A 22,333-nucleotide genomic window follows, 5' to 3' on the forward strand; every position below is an offset into this window, starting at 1 on the left:
GGTACCCTAAATTGTCCATAGGTGACGCTTTAAAAGCCTTTACAGGTTGTCGGTTTAGAGTTAAACATGAGCTGTGGCACTAGAATTATTGCTCTAACTTCAACGTTCATGGTGATGCCTCAAACGTGTTGTGTGGTCACCATTCACATAAGCGTTCTGGACCTAAGTGTGCATTTGCATTTGCGTGTGAGCTCGGAGGGGGGTGCTTTTAATTTGTTTTGTTTTTTTATTTAAAAAATTTTTTACACTTTTAAAAAATTTTTTTTTCATTTAACTATATTACATAGTTACATAGTTATTCTGGCTGAAAAAAAGTCCATCCAGTTCAACCATTAAAAAAAAAAAAAAAAGTTATAATCCTACACCCACAGTTGATCCAGAGGAAGGCAAAAAAAACCAGCAAAACATGATCCAATTTTCTCCTTCAGGGAAAAAAATTAATTCCTGATCCCCCGAGAGCCAATCGGATATTCCCTGGATCAACTTTACCTATAAATGTTAGTATCCAATTCAGGGGCGAACTGACAACCCATGGGGCCCCCGAGCAATAGGGGACCATGGGGCCCCTGTGTCCTTGCCCAAACTCAAAAAAGCCTATGAAAAAGGTACCAGGGGCATCTCATGGGGCCCCCTACTGACCCCGGGCCCTTGGGCAGTGCCCGAGTTTCCAAATGGTCAGTCCACCCAAGATCCAGTTATATTCTGTGTATCTAAGAAACAATCCAGGACTTTTTTTAAAGAAATCCTTATTGCTATCACAAGGGATGGACAAGCCCCTTGTAAAATCTTTGGGCAGTTACAGGCACTCATAATGGTGTCCTTTTAGACCCCTGAGGTCCCCTCTGCCCTTCAAAGCATCTGATCAAACACGGATCATTTGTCACAGAGGAGATTGAGGAATAGATTTTCCTTCACTTCCTGTGCGGGCAGCTGACCCAACTGCTTACAGCGGTCCTGGGCTCCCCGGTGGAATGGCGGCAGATGGCAGTGAGAGGGGAGAGCCCCTTCTGAGTACCATAAAAGTGATTGAGTTTTATATCTAAAATATCATTGAACCGATTGTAACTGATCAAAGGCTTGCATATGCTAACCTTTGAAATAAAATTGTTATAGCCCTTTAAAGTGTACATCTAACCAAAACTATTTTTTTTTAGTTTTAGATAAGGTGAAGAAGGGTTGGAACCAGGGGCAGACGGACAACTCATGGGGCCCCCGGAAATTAGGGGATCATGGGGCCCCTGTGTCCTTGCCCAAACTCAAAAAACCCTATGAAAAAGGTACCAGGGGCATCTCATGGGGCTCCCTACTGACCCCAGGCCCTCGGGCAGTGCCCGAGTTTCCAAATGGTCAGACCGCCCCTGGTTGGAAGCCTGCCAGCATTTTACTGTGATCTGGGACTCGAAAAGTAGAATGTATAAAATCCAAACTCAGTTTTATTCAGACTCGTATATAATACAAACTGAACATGTTTCAGGGGTTCAAAGGGTCCCCCTCCTTCAGGGCTTGGCACTTTGTGCTGAAAAATTTAGAGGGCTCTTAAGGGGTAAAGAGTATGATTTCTCCAAATAAGCCTAAAGTTGAAGTTTAAGTATGGCAATTTTTACGTATAAAATAAATAAATAAAAGTGCGGCCAACCAATCACAATGTCCTGATGAAGTCACGAGGTCACATGACGCGACGCGTCAACGGCATTCACGGGTGACGTACTTCCGGCGTGGCGCCATTTTTGAAAACCTAATACTGCTTTTTTCATGCAGAGCACCTTGCACATTGGATTCTACCTTGATACATGATGTACATAGTGCACATTGGATTCTACCTTGATACATGATGTACATAGTGCACATTGGATTCTACCTTGATACATGATGTACATAGTGCACGTTGGATTCTACCTTGATACATGATGTACATAGTGCACGTTGGATTCTACCTTGATACATGATGTACATAGTGCATATTGGATTCTACCTTGATACATGATGTACATAGTGCACATTGGAATTTACCTTGATACATGATGTACATAGTGCACATTGGATTCTACCTTGATACATGATGTACATAGTGCACATTGGAATTTACCTTGATACATGATGTACATAGTGCACATAGGATTCTACCTTGATACATGATGTACATAGTGCACATTGGAATTTACCTTGATATGATTTCTACCTGATGCAAGCAACATCTATGTGAGTGCATTTTGGTCTTTTTGATTTTATATGCCATTAAACAGTTTTACACTATGGAGATTGTGTTCTCTCTCTGTTCTATGGGAATATGATTTCTATGAGAGGGCTAAGCTGCCTATTGACTGATCCAGTGGATTCACAAATTAGTGACTGCCTGTTGACATCATCTAGATACTAGAGTGGTTGCTTAGAGGATACGGAGGACTAGTTTATTTTGCTTTGTGGCTCTGCAGGATCATGAAGTGGTGAGAGGCCATTGCAGCCATTTCTTTGGTGTTCACAGTGGGGGTGTGTGGACATCTACATCGTGCATGTATTGGAAGATCACTACACTGATTTATGGACTGCTTTGCCACTAATGTGATGTGTGTCTCACCAAGTGTGTTTATTTGATCCCTTATTTAGAATTCACATTTATGTAGACTAGATTGTGTCTCAGCTAGACACTGGGGGGTCACGATTAATATATCCCCATGAGGATTGGGGACACATTCTTTGTAATTATTTATAAGGTCTGGCCCCCATCTTTTGAATGTTTTTTATTTGTTTTATATTGTCTGTATATTGTTTATTTTATCAGCGCTGCATCATTATTATGTTTATACAATTTTTACGTAGTTACGTCGTTCAACTTGGATCAATGTAAGTATGTATGTGCCACACCTGTGGGATCTCCCTGGAAGCTGGAAATCACTGTTGTAGGCATTGCTACTCCAGTGATCTCCACTAGCTTCTGGGTCCCGTGCTGAGCAGCTGCCCTGTTGCTTACTGAAGACAGGAGGTCACTCACCTGGCATGAATGTCATTGCATTTTTTTTACTGAAGGCAAAGCTATATTTGATTGGACAAGGTGGGAGGTAGGGCAGTGATGTCTCACTCTCCACCTAACCCAATCAGAGAACATTTTGCATTTATTGAGAAAGTGTTCCCTGAATGGCGCTCGTGTTGAATGGGCAAACTCCTTTGTTCAGTAGGCAGCAGGGCAGCCACTGAGCACGGAACCCGGAATCTAGCAACAATCACTGAAGTAGCCATTAAAGCAATTTCAAGCTTCTAAAGGGGTCTCACAGGTATGGCTCATCCAAACCAAGCTCGGTCAATGTAACTATCTAAAAATTGCTATACCTGGAATTTAGCTTTTCCTGTCATTGGTGGAGGATGTGTCTCACATGTCCTCTAAATGTATGAGATGGTGCAGCAATCTTTACACAACTACCACAATAGGTAGGGATCAGTGGGAAGGTTCAGTTAGGAAATTCCAGGTAACATTTCATTAGAGTTTAGTAGGCTGGCTTCACTATAGGTGTCCCTCTGTACAGCGGTTCTTAGATGAGTGCCATTGGATACTTCCTTCATGTAAGTGCATGAGAGACTGGAGAAGAGAAAGTCCAGGTTGGAAGAATTGGTTACATGTTAACATGCATCCTCTAGAGTAGACACAATGGAGTCTGGACTCTTAAGTGCTTGGTCTTGGCTCCACACTTTAAAAATTATGTTACTTACTAATATTTGCCAGCGGCAGGTCGTTAAGTTCAGGTAGAACAGGAGATACTCCAGATTCTTGTGCATGGGTGGTTCCTAGAGCAAAAGAAAAAGAAAGTGATAATGGAGATAGAACATGTCCTCTTATGGGTTGGAGTGCCCTTCTCTCCCATAACCACCAGGAAAGCACCGAGGGTCAAGGAGGAGACTGTGAATTTTCTCCATTTACCTGGTACAATGAGGATGTCTTCTGGATACATGTATCAAACACAATCTACATACAGAATAAGTACTCAAAGGACTTTCACATTGTTCTTGGAAGTCATCTGAATGTCTACCATATCTGCTTCTGTACAGCCCCTTTCATATGAAGCACCAAGGCATCTACTTCTACTCTATCTATCTATCTATCTATCTATCTATCTATCTATCCATCTATCTATCTATCTACTGTAGATTAGGGGTATATCCATAGGGTGGTACCATGGATCAAAACTCATACATGTGCCACATCCTAAAGAGACTATCGAAAATATTTTATGAACTGAATTGACTTCATAGGCACTTAGACACCATGTTTGTATACCATACTCTTTATTGACAAATCATATAGTTACAACAATGAACAATGATTTCTAAAATATGATACCAGTTGAGTACTACAGTTAACAACATCATAGTGATGGTCTTGCAATGGATGGAACACGGGTGTATTGTCATAGTATGGAGCTAGTACGACCTCAGTTGAATATTGGCTCTTGCCTATAAAGTCCATTCAGTTCCTAACATATTTTCAACATTATCTATCTATCTATCTATCTATCTATCTATCTATCTATCTATCTATCTATCTCTATTGTAGTACATTTCACCTTTAACCCTTTGAGGGCCAAGGGACGTATTTGTCCCATGTTTTTAATTGCCTGTATCATCTGATTAAGAACTTAAAATACTTTTTTTTTTTGGTTTGAGTCAAAATATTAATTCTTATCAACAAATGGATCTAGCTTTTTGCCAATTATTTCATGAAATGGCTTAGTTACAGCAACTGAAGTGTATGAACTTTAAAAACAAAAAATGTATTCTTTTGGCATTCCGTAATCTTATGGTCCTCAAAGGGTTAAAGTGGACCTTTTAGCAACTTTGCAGGTCAGTATGAATAAATTCATAACATGTCCCAATATACAGGAACAGTATAATAAAATTAATTTAAAAAAAACTCCACGCTTTATCATTCAAACGGAGTCCCTGAGCTCCAGTCAAGTGACTTCCTAAGCTGAGATGATGATCATCAGTCTACTGCAGGTAGAAGGAATATTTTTCTCAGTCTTGTGTAATCTCTGAGCCCTCGTCTCAGCCTAGGAAGTATATGGTGACCCTGGGGGAGTAGTATGATCTCTATGACAGGTAATAAAAATACCTGGAAGCGTTACACTGACGCATTACTCAGCATGCATAGACTAAACACTAAAAAATGTAGTCCCCTCTAACATAATAATGTGTTCCCGTAGCCCTGTGTAACACAAAGTTGCAAATTAATGCGGAAGTTCACCCAAAATGGGAAGTTCCGCTCTTCTGACACCTCCTCTGCCATAAATGGACTATATATACAGTATATATATATATATATAATTTATTTTTTTAAACTGGTACCCAGGGGCGGACTGACACTCATGGGGCCCCTGGGCAATAGGGGATCATGGGGCCCCTGTGTCCTTGCCCAAACTCAAAAAAGCCTATGAAAAAGGTACCAGGGGCATCTCATGGGGCCTCCTACTGACCCCGGGACCTTGGGCAGTGCCTGAGTTTCCAAATGGTCAGTCCGCCCCTGCTGGTACCTATTTTAGCAGGTACTTGCTCCCATTTCCGCTTGGATCACTTATGCCATCCGAGCGGAAGTTGGTCCTCACCTCTTCATTCTTCTTCTTCAAATGCAGTGTTCTCTAAATGGTACCCATGCTGAGCAAGCAAGCAGACTTTCTGTGTTCAGTAAGAAGCAGGGCAGCTGCTCGGCACAGGACCTGGAAGCTAGTGCCTACTACAGTGATTTCCACCTTCCATGGGGATCTCACATGCATGGCACATACATACTTACACTGGTCCAAGCTGGACAATGTAACTATGAAAAAATTGCCATACCTAAACTTCAAATTTAATTTGAATAAAAGTAGACTTTTTAATAAAAAAGGACTGTAGGTTACCAATCAATGGAACAGATATTCTAAAGATGAAAAGATTTAATTTAATTTAAAATGTACCAAAACTCAAAAACAAAAAAAATTATTGCAGCTATAAGCACTTAAGCTCTGGAAGATTTGACCCCTTTCATGGCCAGGCCATTTTTTGCTATTTGGCACTGTGCTGTTTTAACTGGCAATTGTACGGTCATGCAACCAGGGGCGTATTTACCACAAGGCAAACAAGGAATTTGCCTAGGGCGGCATTTTTCAGGGGGGCAACACTGCCCCCCTGAAAGAAGGGATGTAAAAAGGGACATGCAGCATGGGGACAGGTGGTATCTGAGAGAGACGGCGGGCTGCTTGATGGTGTAAGCAGAGCCCGACTCTTGTTACCGGGGATGTCAGGAGCTGTGAAGGTGAGTGTCGTGGGGTGGGGGGGTTGTCAGTGTATGGGGGGCGGTGATAGTGGGATGCTCTCTTGGGTGTGGGTAGAGGGGGGGCTGGGGTGTTGTTGGTCAATGCCAGGCTCTCTTCGTGGGGGAGAGGGGTGTTAGTCTGTGTCAGGGTCTCTCCGTGGGGGGAGGGGGAGCCGATTTTTGTGCTGCCTATGGGAGCATGAAACCTAAATACACCACTGCATGCAACACTGTACCTAAATGAAATGTTTGGTTTTTTTCACACAAAAAGAGCTTTCTTTCGGTGATATTTGATCACCAGTGTTTTTTTTATTTTTTATTAAATAAACAAAAAAAAGACAGAAAATTTAGAAAAAAATATTTTTACTTATAAAACACATCCAATAAAAACATTTTAAAAATCTAATTTTGTCATAAATATAGACCAAAATGAATTCTGCTACATTTCTTTGGTAAAAAAAAAATCCCCAAAAGTGTATATTAATTGGTTTGATTGAAAGTTGTAGCATCTACAAATGATAGAATATATACTGGAATTTTTTTATACTAGTAATGGCGGTGATCATCGACTTATAGTGAGACTGTGATAGTGTGGCGGGCAATCTGACACTTACTGATGCAATTTAGGAACTGACTAAATGACACTGACATCTCCACTGACAGTAATACAGTGATCAGTGCTGATAATATACACTGCCACTGTACTAATGGCACTGACTGGGAAGGGGTTAACATTTAGGGGCAATCAACTGGTTAATTGTGTGCCTAACAATGTTTACTGTCTGCTGTTTTCACTAGGAAATATGCAGCACATCGTAGCTATCTGTAGAGGGCCCTGTGTTGTTTGATAACACAGGGCCCTCTACTGTCATTCACTCAGCCGAACAGCAGTTCCGGGCCATAAATCATTGCGCGGGACCTGCTCATTAATATGTGCTGGAGTGAATGACAGCACAGCAGGAGAGGCACCAGGTAGGAGAATAGGGGTGCTGAAGCACCCCCAAAAATCATTTATGCACTCCCAAAGCACCCTCAAATTTCACATGCCAGTTCTTGTATGTGTCGGTATTTTTTTTTTTTGCACCCTCAAATCCTCTACTAATGCCAGGAAGCTGGGGACTTCTTTAGTGGGTCCCAGCAGGCAGGTTTCAGAGGTGGATTGATACACAGCCTCTCCTCAGCCAATAGGAGAGCGCTGAACCCGCCCTCCCTTCCCTAGCCCGCCTGATTTGAGTTCTACAGAGGAGATTTCAGCAGCTGGATGGGAGGGGGAGAGAGAAGAGAGAACACAGCCTAGCCTGTTACTGGGGACCGAATGGAAGAGGCATAGAAGAGATCCGTAAGCAGGGCAGCACAGTGGCTAAATGGTTTGCACTTCCACCTGGCAGCACTAAGGTCATTGGTTCAAATCCCAACCACCGCACCACCTACCTGCACTTAGCACCCTCCTGAGCCCTGCACTCTGTACATAGTACCCTCCTGAGCTCTGAACTCTGTACGTAACACACTCTTGAGCCCTGAATACTGTACTTAACACACTCCTGAGCCATGCACTCTGTATGTAACACACTCCTGAGCCCTGCACTCTGTATGTAATACACTTCTGATCCCTGCACTCTGTACTTAGTACCCTCCTGAGCCCTGCACTCTGTACTTAGTACCCTTCTGAGCCCTGCACTTTGTACATAGTACCCTCTTGAGCCTTGCACTGTTTAAGTAACGCACTCCTGAGCCCTGCACACTGTACTTAGTACCCTCCCGAGTCCTGCACCCTGTACGTAACACACTCCTGAGCCCTGAAATCTGTACTTAGTACCCTCCTGAGCCCTGGACTCTGTATGTCACACATTCCTGAGCCCTGAACTCTATTCGTAGTACACTCCTGAGCCCTGCACTCTGTACATAGCATCCTCCTGAGCCCTGCACTCTGTACTTGGTACACTCCTGAGCCCTGCACTCTGTACCTGGCACACTCCTGAGCCCTGAACTCTGCACTTAATACCCTCTTGAGCCCTGCACTCTGCACTTAGTACCCTCTTGAACCCTGCACTCTGCACTTAGAACCCTCTTTTTTTTTTTAATTTAAATATTTATTAGATTTTTCATGTTAATACAAAAACCCCAAAAGGGGAAAAAGTTCTCATACAAATAAACATTTATAACATTTCTACCTTTCCCTTACTAAAAACTCTTTTCTTTCCCATCCCACCACCCCCCCCTTCCCGCCCCTCATCCCCCCTCCTCCCCCTCTGCAGACTCTAGCCCATTCTAATCTCTTGAGGCTTATTAATTTTTTGCTAACATCCTAGTTCATATTTTCCTATATTTCTCTTTCAATCCTGCTCTTTCCCACTTTTCCCATCTCCTAAAATAAACTCTCATCCTATCTTCCTGCATATGGTATGATCTTTCCATTCTACCTATCTGGTTTACTCTATTAATCCAGTCTTCCTCCTTCGGTACCTCAGCTTTCCTCCAAAACTTGGGTATCAACCCTTTCGCCGCATTCAAGAAGTACCAAATACCTGAATCTTTATATTTATTTACAGGTGTCTCCACATTGTGTAGGAGGCACGTCGTTGGGTCTAACGCTATGTCAATTTCAGTTATTTCTTCAATCAATTTGACTATTATCTTCCAAAAAGCCTGGATTTTCGGACATTCCCACCATATGTGAAACACCGTGCCTATCTCTCCACATCCTCTCCAACACATATTTGAGTTTTCCCCATTCAACTTGTGCTCTACACTCGGTGTGATGTGCCATCATGTCACACACTTATAATTAACCTCAACCTCTCTCATGCTAACATTGTCGTGTATCAATCTAAACATCTTTCTCTGTCTATCTTCATCAAACCCAACTCCCATATCGCTTTCCCATTTTGTAATAAAAATTTACTTTGTGTTTGTGTCTAATTCGGTGAGTATTCTATACACTTTTGAAATACCGTGCTTCCCATCCCTTCGTGTCTCTAACAACCTTTCAAACATATTCCACTCCTGTTTTATTCTCAGGGGTTTCGGTAGGTTTCCAATAAAACATTTCAATTGATGATATTTCCACTCATCTATTCTAATAAAAATATCTCCCTTCTTCTCTATTAAATCTTTAAGTGATCTCAATTCCCCCTCCACCAAAACATCTCTCAGTTGGGTATCCTCCTTTCTAAACCATCTCCCTGATATCTTATTCTTTCCCAGGGGAAAGTACTCAGTATTTGTGAGAGGCATTAATATAGAATTAAATTCCCATTTCATGTTTTTGTGTAAATTATCCCATACCCTAAAAACATTTAAAGTGTAAATACTTGTGCTTTCTTTAATTCCCCTGAACTGTGGTGGAACCCATATCATCTGACTCAATCTAATACCACTAAGATCATTTTCAATTGTTACCCAACTTTTCCCCTTATGGTTGAATGACCAGTCATATATTCTTGCTAAGACCACTGCTTTATAGTATCTTTTGACATCTGGTAGACCTAATCCCCCTTTCTCTTTAGTCCTACTCAATGTTTCATATGCTATTCTAGGTTTTTTATTCTTCCATATGTATCTTGTTAACATTTTTTTCATTATCTTAAAGAAGGCTTCTGGAATTTTAATTGGTACCATTTGAAATCTATACAGTATTTTAGGCATAATTACCATTTTGACCAGGTTTATACGTCCTATCCAGGATGGATTTCCTCCTTCTAGTCTTTTTAGATCTTCCCTGATCTCATTTATTAAAGAGATATAGTTTAATCTATACAAATGCTTATATGAGGCAGTGAGTTTTATTCCTAGGTATTTTATCTCTTTTTCTCTCCATATAAAGGGGAATTCTTTTTGTAGTTTTTCTTTTTCATTCTTTGATATATTAATATTCAGGATCTCTGTTTTTGTTGGATTAATTTTTAAATTTGATAGTTCCCCGTACTCCTTCAGAATCTTCATTATATTTGGGAGAGTTATTCGGGGATTCCCCACATAGAACAATAAGTCATCCGCAAAGGCCGCTACTCTATGTTCTATGGATTCTATCTGAATTCCCTTTACCGATCCACTATTTCTTATTATTGACAACAGAGGTTCGAGTGACAATACATATAGCAGAGGGGACAGTGGACAGCCCTGTCTTGTACCATTAGACATTCCAATGGGTTCTGATCTCTCCCCATTTACCGTGATGATTGCAGTAGGCTCCCTATATAATTTACTTATCCACTCTCGCATTCTATCACCTATCCCCAGCACTTTTAAGTTGTCCATCATAAAGCCCCAGTCCATCATAAAGCCCCAGCCTTCTCTGCATCAATTGACAAGAGCACCACCGGGGCTTTCCTTTTTCTACTTTTCTGAATAAGCATCAGGGTTCTCAAGCCGTTATCTCTACCTTCTCTCCCCGGTACAAAACCCACCTGGTCTCCATGGATCCATTCAGGCATCAGATCCCTCAACCTGTTTGCTAACACCTTTGCATACAGTTTAGTGTCAGTGTTCAATAATGAGATAGGTCTATAGCTGGAGCACTGAGATGGATCTTTTCCCTCCTTGTGAATAAGTACTACATGGGCCTGTAGGGATTCTCTCCTCACTTCCATCTCACCTCCCAGAGCATTCATATATTTCTCCAGCTTGGGTAACAGTACTTCACTAAATTTCTTATAGTACTTAACTGTATAGCCATCCGGGCCTGGGCTTTTTTCCCCCCCTGTGCTTTTTAATGCTATTTTAATTTTTTCCTGGGAAATTTCTGCGTCTAGGGAGTTCAACTGTGCTGCACTTAGTTTTGGTAATCCCGCATTTTTTAAGTATGTCATCTTTTTTTTGTTAATTCCCTCTTGAGCTTCTTTTAGAGGGCCTTGGGGGCTAATATTATATAACTTTTTATAATACTCCGTAAACACTTTAATAATCTCTTTATTTGAGTGGACCAACTCCCCCTTTGAGCTTTTTATCTTTTATATATAGTTCCTATTTTTCTTTTTATTCAAAGCTCTCATTAGATATCTTCCTGGTCTGTCTCCCCATCTATATCTCTCGTTCAAAACCCTGTTGTATACTCTTCTCTTCTCCTCATCCATCAACCTCTCTAGCTCATCTTTTTTATCCAATAACTTCTGTCTCGTATCTTTTGTTATTTTCTTCTTATGGATCTGCTCCAAGTCCAATATTTCTTTTAAGAGCCCACTGACCCTCTCTCTTCTTTCCTTTTTCTTCCTTGCTCCTGCCGCAATCAAGATTCCTCTTATGATGCACTTAGAACCCTCTTGAGCCCTGCACTCTGCACTTAGTACCCTCTTGAACCCTGCACTCTGCACTTAGTACACTCCTGAGCCCTGCACTCTGTACATAGCATCCTCCTAAACCCTCCACTCTGTATGTAGTGCACTTCTGAAGTATGCACTGTGCATGTAGCATGCTCCTTAACTCTGCACTCTGTAAGTAGCACACTGCACACTCTTCAACCCTTCACTCTATGTATAGCACAATCTGGAGCCCTGCACTCTGTGCATAGCATACCCCCACACTCTGCACTCTGTGTAACGCACTCCAAATTGTAAACAATGTCCCTTTAAGACCCTTCCACTGTTAGTACAGTTTGGCAAGAACCATCACTTGATGCGGCATGCTCACCCCCCCAGTAGGGGAAAGGGGGCCATTTGTATTGAGGTGGCAGTATGGTGGAGACCCTGCACCTATTCTTTGAGAAAAATGCCCTGACCAGCAGTATACAAGGGGACTGAACAGAATACAGGGGCACACTGACCCCCAGTATGCAGGGCTACTGGCTACCAGTATACAGATGACATACCGAATCAAATAAAAAAACTACCGCATGACCAAAATAAAAGTCTCAGAAGCAATAACCATAGAATCCTTTTAGCTGGTTGCGGCTAGCATTGATGTGTTCCCACGTCCAACGTGAATCAATAAAATTTAAACTTGCAGCGCAACCCTACACTTCCTCTATAAAATTGTACAAATAGGGTATAAGTGCAATGGTAAAACCAATATATGAATATCTAGTACAAATCAACCAATGTATTAAATATATTGGAGATGGTGATCCGCTCTGCAACCCCTATATATATATATATATATATATATATATATATATATATATATATATATATATATATATATATATATATATACTGTATATACTGTATACACAGGTGAACCTCGAAAAATTATAATATCGTGCAAAAGTTCATTTATTTCAGTAATGCAACTTAAAAGGTGAAACAAATATATGAGATAGACTCATTACATGTAAAGCAAGATAGTTCAAGCCGTGATTTGTCATCATTGTGATGATTATGGCTTACAGCTCATGAAAACCCCAAATCCACAATCTCAGAAAATGAGAATATTACATGCAATCAATAAAACAAGGATTGTACATAGAACAATATCGGACCTCTGAAAAGTATAAGCATGCATATGTATTCAGTACTTGGTTTGGGCCCCTTTTGCACCAATTACTGCCTCAATGCGGCGTGGCATGGAAGCTATCAGCCTGTGGCACTGCTGAGGTGTTATGGAAGACCAGGATGCTTCAATAGCGGCCTTCAGCTCTTCTGCATTGTTCGGTCTCATGTCTCTCATCTTTCTCTTGGCAATGCCCCGTAGATTCTCTATGGGGTTCAGGTCAGGCGAGTTTGCTGGCCAATCAAGCACAGTAATCCCACGGTCATTGAACCAGGTTTTGGTGCTTTTGGCAGTGTGGGCAGGTGCCAAGTCCTGCTGGAAAATGAAGTCAGCATCCCCATGAAGCTCGTCTGCGGAAGGAAGCATGAAGTGCTCCAAAATCTCCTGGTAGATGGCTGCGTTGACCCTGGACTTAATGAAACACAGTGGACCAACACCAGCAGATGACATGGCTCCCGAAATCAACGCAGACTGTGGAAACATCACACTGGACTTCAAGCACCTTGCAGTTGTCCTCTCCATTCTTCCTCCATACTTGGGGTCCTTGGTTTCCAAATGAGATGCAAAAGTTGCTCTCAGGTAAGACGCTTCTGACATTGTTTGTTGTTCATGAGCGGCTTGACTAGAGGAATACGACATTTGAAGCCCATGTCCAGGATCCGTCTGTGTGTGGTGGCTCTTGATGCACTGACTCCAGCCTCAGTCCACTCCTTGTGAAAGTCTCCAACACTTTTGAATGTATAAGTCCATTTGCACAATTTTATAGAGGAAGTGTAGGGTTGTGCTGCATGTTTTTGCTTTTTGTTGATATACAGAGGAGGGGTAAACTGATTGCTATACTGCAGAAGGTTTATTATTGTGCAATTTTGGGGGTTTATTTTTGTGCAATCTTGGGGGTTAAATAATGAGTAGTGCTGAAGGTTCATCACTGTGCTGTGCGTAGCGATTATTATTGTGTTGTGCTGGGGTTTATTACTGTGCCGTGCTAGGGGTTAATTGCAGTGACATGCTGTGGGTTATTTATCATGCAGTGATGGGGGCTAATTGTTGTGCAATGTTGAAGGTTAATTGTGCAATGGTGGTTGGGTTTAATTACTGTGCCATGCTGAGGGTTAAGTAATGAACCCTGGTTAGTTACTGTGCTATTCCCAAAAAAGGGGGAAATGTGTTATACTACAAGCCATAGACTATGAAGAAACATCCACTTGCTGGTCACACCCACTTGCTGACCATGCCCACTTGTTTGGTCACAACCACTTTTTTGGTCACGCCCACAGGTGCATGATAGGCGGTGTCCCCACTTGTACTTCAAGTACCAGCATATCACCCCCAAAAAATTGTCTAGAGCCGCCCCTGCAGTACATCCAGGGGGGAGAGCTGAATCAAGTATATGTACAGCAGGTCTGCTTTGCTGCAGTATATCTACAGTAGGTGGTCGCCAACTGGATTATGTACACACAAGTAAATCAGGGTTTACAATTCGGTACATTACATTTTTGCACATGTAAACATTGGATAAAATAGAGAAAGTACAGGTATCTATTATAGCAGGTAATGTAGCCACTCCCACTGTGAGTCTGATATTACATTACTGCATGTTCAAAGGGTGATAAGAATCCTTTCTCTTTGCCTTTTCCCTGCCATTAGACAATGAATGATCATCATTATCTTTGTTCAGTTGCAAGAAAGAAGATTATGTACAACTGAACATTGACGTAGTGATCATACTAGATGTATAGTGTGAAAGAGGCCTGCAAATCACAAGACTGGCAAGTAGCTTGCTATGGGGGCACCCAAGCAGGCTCACTCCCGGGCCGCTGCTCTGCGTGTTCAATTTACATACAGAGCCGCAGCTCGGCCCCGCCCCTACTCTCTCCTCATTGGCTCACTGGCTGTGATTGACAGCCTGTCTCAGCCAATGAGGTGGGAGAGTCCCCGGAGGTGGGGAACATCGCTGGATTGCAATGGGACTCAAGGAGAGTATTGGGGGGGGGGGGCTGCTGCAAGCAGAAGGGTTTTTTAAGCTTCATGCATAGAATGCATGAAGGTAAAAAACTTTGAGCCTTTAGAAACCACTTTAAGCTGTTTGTGGGCTGGGCCACCGGTTCGTGCTAGATGTGCCCACTACCTGTTCCATGGGACCCACCCGTCACGCAGGGCTTACCCAGGTTCACTCACCAGCCATGAGTAACACCCAGAGCCCTCACAGATGTACTTGTCTGCCCACCATCCACATGCATGGTGTGCTAGTGACATGGGGCAGAACTGTTAAGCTCACTCACCATGCTCCTGGTCTCTCTTGACCACTGCATGTCTTCATCCTGTGGATACTAGATACTTCACGTCTGAATGTTTCTTATGGTTCCAGTATAGCGCCTCTCTCTGCCTATCCATCACTGGCCTCTAGCTAGACCAGGTTTGCAACACTGTTGAACCCTCCGGGATTCTGCTTCACCAAGTGGGAGCTTCTATGGAGCTCTCCCAACACTCAACCACAAGGTTACTGTAATCCACTTCAGACACCTTAATCAGTCAGAGGTTGGGTCCAACACAAATTTATCATAATAGTAAGGTAGTCAACATCTCCTCAGTTCTACAGTATATGCTTTGCATCCTTCATTCAAATATACCAAGTGTGGAGGTGTACCTCTGTGCCCAGGTATGGGGGAAACCCTCCAGCAGGAGTTCAAAAGGATCAACCTCACTCCCTAAGAGCTCTCTGCCATGGCTCTCCTTCTTCCCATAACTAACCCAAGCAAAGCTCCACCCAAGCTGTCTAAGAGATCCTGACAGAAATTAAATCATCCTCCTTCCTGGAAGGATTTTAAAGAGCAATACACTTAAATGGGCCACCAAATGGACCCTACCTACATGTTAGGATTAGTAAATGGAAAGTAATGTATATTCACCTTCTTCAAACTTTTTTTTTTACATTTCTTCAGTTGCTTGCTGATTTCATCTGGAGGAGGGGATTTCCTATGTAGCACCCTCTAGTGTACAGTTAGGTTAGGTAAATTTATGTTGATTCACAGTAGTCATGTGAGTCTGGGTAATTGTTCAACTTAATGTCAGACTGGAAGGCTCTGCAGATCAGGCCTCTATCACCTCCCCCTGGTTCTGGAGGTCCATGGAAACTTCTAGAAACTAGTGGGTGGAGGTACTGGGGCAGGGATCAGAATATTTATGGGAGTTTAACCAATCCCCAGGCAGGAGGCCTGGCAGGGTGGTAAGATGGGCTCATAAATATTGAAGAGCCTGACGAGTGAGTTAGTCTGGTCCAGGGGCGGACTGACAACTCATGGGGCCCCTGGGCATTAGGGGATCATGGGGCCCCTGTGTCCTTGGCCAAACTCAAAAAAGCCTATGAAAAAGGTACCAGGGGCATCTCATGGGGCCCCCTACTGACCCCAGGCCCTCTCGGGCAGTGCCCAGGTTTCGAAATGGTCAGTCTGCTCCTGGTCTGGTCGGTGATCGGGTGGAAGATGGAGTGCTGAGGATCGTGACCCTTGGGAGGGGAAGGGGGGCTCTGTCTCCAGGCTGGAGCTGTGGAAGGAAGGAGAGGAAGCTGGAGAGAGGGCTCTTCACTACCCTTTAGTCTGATTCAAGAGACACCTTGTCTAATATGGGTAGACTAGCACAGTAGAAGGCCTGAACAGCAGTCTTATCCGAAGTAGTAGGATAAAAGGGTCAGTGTGAGTACCTTTACATGGCCTATAAGGGAGAAGGCTGCCAGATGCAATATCCAGCATGCTTTCATAGGGAAAGTGTCACAGCTAACCTAAATCCCTTGCTCTGGGACACTTTACAAGTCAGCCAGGTGGGCTGGTATTTTTTGCAAAGTATTGGGACTTTGTGAGTTTCACCCAGGGGCATAGAACTCCTAAAAGAGGAACTTTTGATGCTGATCTTTTAGAGACTGATGTTTTTCCAGAGGGAGCACAGTCCATAATCTGCATATTTTTGTGTACATAGAGAAGGAAGTTTTTCCTCAGATGCCAAGTCAAGTCGGACATCCCATATTCCCTTATACCCATTCAAGTTGTTTTTCCCTCAAAGCAAGAAAAACAAGCCCATGGACTGGTTTTCTGACTATGTGTGCAAGTTGGAAATGTGTTGCCTGGTTATGCAGGAATAGGGAGACCCCCTCTAGGGGGTAGTGCTACTCTTAGCTAAGCACAACCTGCTCTTTGCATGCCTGAGCTAAGGGCAGATGGATTCCAGGGAGTAAATTCTACATGAACCATCTGTCCTTACTCAATATGTCCATAGCTAGATATGCTAGGGGGGTGTTTATCAAAGTGATTTCATAAAAAAAATACAGCTTGGAGATATGGATGGATGTGGGAGTTTGCTTTAAATATTAAAAAGGAATTAAATAGAATTTTCAGTTTATGGTGCTCAGACCCAGTTAAGTTCCGCTTTAAATTGTGTTGCTGTTTTTCTCTCTTAAGCCAGCCATAGATGGTTCAAATCTTGGCTGGAATCGGCTGAGATTAAAACCATCCATGGGCAGGCTGATTGTACCCAAATCAGCTGTGTTAGGACTTAGGTACAACCAGTTTATCAGATTTTTCATGCGATTATTGCCAGTGGCTATAACTGCTGTCAATAATTGCTTTGTTCTCCTGACAGCTTCCCCTCTGTGTCTGTACCCCCACCACCTCCCCATTAAGAGAACACAATAGCTCCACAAGAGGGATTCCCCCATCAACACTGACTGTGCTGATGGGGAAATTGGGCGATTTGCTTTCCTGCAACCTGTGTTTTCAAGAAAGAAAATCGTATCATGTATGGCTTGCCTAAAAGAGACACTGAAGGGGCAGATAGCTCAACCCCTCAGCAGGGTATACTCATTGATCTGTGCTCCCTTGCGCTGTAGGAGTCTGCTTTGAGTAAACTCTTAACCACTTGTCCTCCTGAGGATTTACCCTCCTTCCTGACCAGGCCATTTTTTGTGTTACGGCATTGCGTTACTTTAACTGACAATTGCGCGGTCATGCAACGTTGCACCCAAATGAAATTTACGTCCTTTTTTTAACACAAATTGTGCTTTCACTCAGTGATATTTGATGGCCTGTGTGGTTTTTATTTTTTGCACTATAAGCAAAAAAACAGATAATTTTGAGAATAAAAAGTGTTGGACTTTTTGCTATTAAACATGTCCAGTAAAAAAATTTAAAAAATCAAATTTTGTCATAAATTTAGGCCAAAATGTATTCTTCTACATGTCTTTGCTAAAAAAAAAATCCCAATACGTGTAAATTAATTGGTCTACGTCAAAGTTATAGCATTTACAAATGGCGGTATAGATACTGGGATTTTTTTATTTTTCTACTAGTAATGGCGGCGATCAGCAAGTTTTAGCGGGACTGTGGCGGACATTCTGACACTGGGGAGAACTAACTTGGTGTCACTGACATCCCCAGTGACACCAATATAGTGATCAGTGCTACTGTGAGGGGCGATCCAAGGGTTAACTATGTGCTGGGAGTGTTTTACTAGGAGGCGGAAGGTGTGTGCTTTACTGTAAGCACACTGCTGGAGCTGACAGGGAGGAGGACTGTTTGTAAACAAAACAGTCTTCCTCCCCGTCTGTGATTGCCGGTAATCACCAGGAGCTGGCGGGCAATTACTGGCCGGGACTCGGTGATTGACATCTGCGGCCGTGAATGGCAGTGTGGGTAGGAAATGCAACATCACGTATATATACATGATTTTGCGCACAGGTGCCGCCATGTAGCTGTATATCTGCTATACGGCGGCGTGGAAGCGGTTAAAGGCTAACTTCACCTTTTTTAAAAAATAAATTAAAAAATGCACTTATTTTTTTTTGCAGATCGCAGGTGCAATCTCAGGCTCCTGCAGACTGCCAGTATCTGCCAGTGTCTGTCTACTCATACCTTATACAGATAGGGAGTTACTGAGTGACAGGAAGACTCAATGAACAAATACTGAGCAACACAATAGAGCCTGACTGCATTACAGAGCTGCCCCTTCCTCTGCTCGTCGTAGTGCCACTCTACAGGGGATCTTAGGAAACTAATATAAAGGCTGATTGAGGCACTAATTAAACATTTTTAATAATTACATGAGTGAATTAAATCTGGACCTTCTATACATTCCTATAAGCAGGGGCGGACTGACCATTTGGGAAGTCGGGCACTGCACAAGGGCCTGGGGTCAGTAAGGGGCACCATGAGATGCCCCTGGTACCTTTCATAGGCTTTTTTGGGTGTAGTTTGAGTGTGGGTGTGGACACAGGGGCCCCATGATCCCCTATTGCCCGGGGGCCCCATGTGTTGTCTGTCCGCCCCTGCCTATAAGTCTTCATTAATCTTGAACCTAGCCCTAAAACCCATACCCTCACTTTGATATTCAACTCTTAACCCACTCTTCAAAATGAACTCTTAAATCACAGCTAAAGGCAGGAATACTTATTCCAATGGTCCAACGCTACAAGGTCCCTCACCAGCACTGACATCTTCTTACCATTTTTCTGCTGGGTGTTGGTCTTCACCTGTCTTTATTAACCAATGCAGGATGACGTCACTCTTGCACATGCATGGGACTAATTAATCCTGGCACACTGGCACTGTGCTGGAAATGTAGATGGAACTGCGCATGCGTAGTTCTAAGCTCTGGTTCACATATATGCGGCTGTGTGGGGTGCGTTTTGCACGGGCACGAGGGCCCACTCATTTGAATGGATTCTCGTGCCCCGTGACACGCAGGGAAAGAAGTCCCTGCACTTCTGAAAACGCAGCTAGCATGGGAACTTCAGTTCCCAGTACGGTTGCATTTTCCACTGTGTGTGGCGTGCCATTAGAACTAATGGCACGCGCCCGCGGGTCCGCATTTCTCTGTGCGGGTGGTGTGGCTGCACGTATTTTCATGCTGATCCGCAGCGGCACCACCCACACAGATGTGAACCTAACCTTAAAAACATAAAAACTGAACATCTGCTATCTTGTACAAAACATTTAGAAATGGTAATTGTGCCCAAGCAGTACACTGCTGTTTAATCCCCTCCCCCCCCCCCCAAAAAAAAAGTATCGCATTTCCTATGCCTATAGACTCATAAATTTATATCCACAGTGTGAGATCATCTAGGGGAACTGATGCCATTGACTGCCAATTTCACAACATGTGGATTGTGATTTAGTGATGTCTCTAGTGTGCTACTCCCTGTTCTCCTTGCTGGAGTGGAAGCTTCACCTGAGGATCTGCAGTGCAAGGATCTCCTGTTTCTGCTTCTTTCATTCCGTGGATCCCTCCTGCTGCTTCTTGATTATTACCCCACCAGTCATCAGAGCACCAGTCATTGGGGGGGGGGCAGTTTTGATTGAGGAAGTAAAACCCTGGCTTTACCAAGATGGCTGCCGCCACACAGAGACATGGTGCAGAACAAAGCATTGTAGGTCAATAACGGGGAACAGATCAATTGCAGATAAAGGTACAGTAGGTGTCCTCATATAGCCCGCAGTTCAAAATGTTGCACTTGAATGATCTTTACCAGTGTCTACCAAAGAGAAGCACGCTAGGATCTGGAGGGATCATTATCTCAACAAAACTGGAACACCAGCATAGTGAAAAGTTATTTCGAATGGCCACAAGAACTATTCATTTCCTACCAACAAACTATAGTAAATTCTCACACAAGTGCACATTTGTGTTGTTTCTGTAACGTTTACCCAAACAAATGTTGTACACAACGCCTCTTTAACCACTAGCCTACAGGGCAATTATACCCCTTCCTGCCCAGGCCAGTTTTCAGCTTTCAGCGCTGTCACACTTTGAATGACAATTGCGCAGTCATGCAACACTGTACCCATATGACATTTTTATCATTTTTTGAGACAGATAGAGCTTTCTTTTGGTGGTATTTTATCACCTCTGGGTTTTTTATTTTTTGCTAAACAAACCAAAAATTACTGAAAATTATAAAAAAAAAGTTTTTTCTTAGTTTTTGTTATAACATTTTGTAAGTAAGTGATTTTTCTCCTTCACTGATGTGCGGTAATGAGGCTGCAGTGATGGGCACTGATAGGCTGCAATTATGGGCACTGATGAGGAGGCACTAGTAGGTGGCACTGATGGGCATTGACAGGCATCACTGATGGGCACTGAAAGGCAGCACTCATTTATGGTACTGATAGGTGGCACTGATAGGCGGCACTGACTGGCACTGATAGGCGGCACTGACTGGCACTGGTAGGCAGCACTGACTGGCACTAGTAGGCAGCACTGACGGGCATTGATAGGTGACACCGATGAGCACTGATAGGCGGCACAGACTGGCACTGATAGGCGGCACTGACTGGCAATGATAGGTGACACTGATTGGCAGCACTGATAGGTGGCACTGACTGGCACTGATAGGTGACACTGAAAGGCAGCTCAGATGGGCACTGATATGTGACATTGATGTGCACTGGTAGGCACTGATATGTGGCATTGATGAGGCACTGATGGGCACTGGCATGTGGCATTGATGAGCACAGACAGGTGGCACTGCTGGGGCTACACTGATCATCAGTGCTCTGATGATCTGTGTACATGTCCCCTTTAAGGAATGCCGATTACCGGCATTTCCCTATTTACATGTGATCAGCTGTGATTGGACACAGCTGATCATATGACCGAGTCGACATCTTCGGCTCTTTCCGTTGATCGGTGATCTGCTGTGTCTGAGGGACACAGCACACCACCGATCGCTGTGCTGCGCACTCCCAGAGCTGCGCATGCACGGTTAGAATGAGAGGACGTCATATGACGTCCTCCCAGAATGAGAGAACCGCCTTGCGCCCGTCATTACCTTATATGGTGGGCGGGAGGCTGTTAATATTTTTAAAATGATATTTCATGTACACATTTCTAGACTCTCCCTCTACTGGTCATATGTATAAGAAGGAATCTCACTTGCATCCTTGCTTAACCACTTAAAGTCCGTACACTTTCACCCCCTTCCTGTCCAGGCCAATTTTCAGCTTTCAGCGCTATCACACTTTGAATGACAATTGCGCGGTCATGCAACACTATACCCATATGAATTTTTTATCATTTTTTTGAGACCGATAAAACTTTTGGTGGTATTTATTCACCACCGGGATTAAAAAATGTTTTTGCTATATAAATGAAAATGTCCAAAACATTTTTAAAAAAGTGTTTTTCTTACAAAATTTTGCAAATAAATAATCTTTCTTCATAAATCTTGGCCAAAATGTATTCAGCTATCTTTTTAGTAAAAAATAACCCAAATTAGTTTATAACTAAAAATTATAATTTTTCTAAAAACATTTTTACATTTTTATTTCATTTTTTATATTACTATATATATTTGATTTTTTTAATTGTTTTTTTTTTAACATACTGTCACCCTAGCAGCACAGTGTCACCATGGTGACACTGTACTATTTGTGAGGGGTGATGAAGATTTTTTTTTTTTTTTTACACTGATTGCTTTTACACCCATAAAGGCTGTAAAAGCAATCATTTCTCCTTCTCTCTGGATGCATTCCTGTAGCCATTGAGAACTACTGTGTGAGCTGTGATTGGTCACAGCTTGTCACATGGTACAAGGCTGTTGGACACAACAAAGCGGGCACCGGAACTCGGTGCCGCACGCTCCTAGGG

At 42.9% G+C, this 22,333-nt stretch overlaps 1 protein-coding gene across 1 annotated transcript in view; it reads right to left on the reverse strand.

The window, feature by feature from the left end:
* Nucleotides 1–22,333, reverse strand: part of OC90 (otoconin 90) — a 143,225-nt gene that overhangs the window by 117,387 nt on the left and 3,505 nt on the right. The window contains exon 3 of the mRNA XM_089685933.1: nt 3,703–3,777. Coding sequence (XP_089542059.1) covers nt 3,703–3,777 — 75 coding nt within the window. The remainder of the gene's footprint in view (nt 1–3,702; nt 3,778–22,333) is intronic.

The sequence above is a fragment of the Staurois parvus genome, unplaced genomic scaffold, assembly GCF_062004578.1.
Source record: "Staurois parvus isolate SC_StPar_1 unplaced genomic scaffold, SC_StPar_1.0 ptg000389l, whole genome shotgun sequence".
Classification (NCBI taxonomy): domain Eukaryota; kingdom Metazoa; phylum Chordata; class Amphibia; order Anura; family Ranidae; genus Staurois; species Staurois parvus.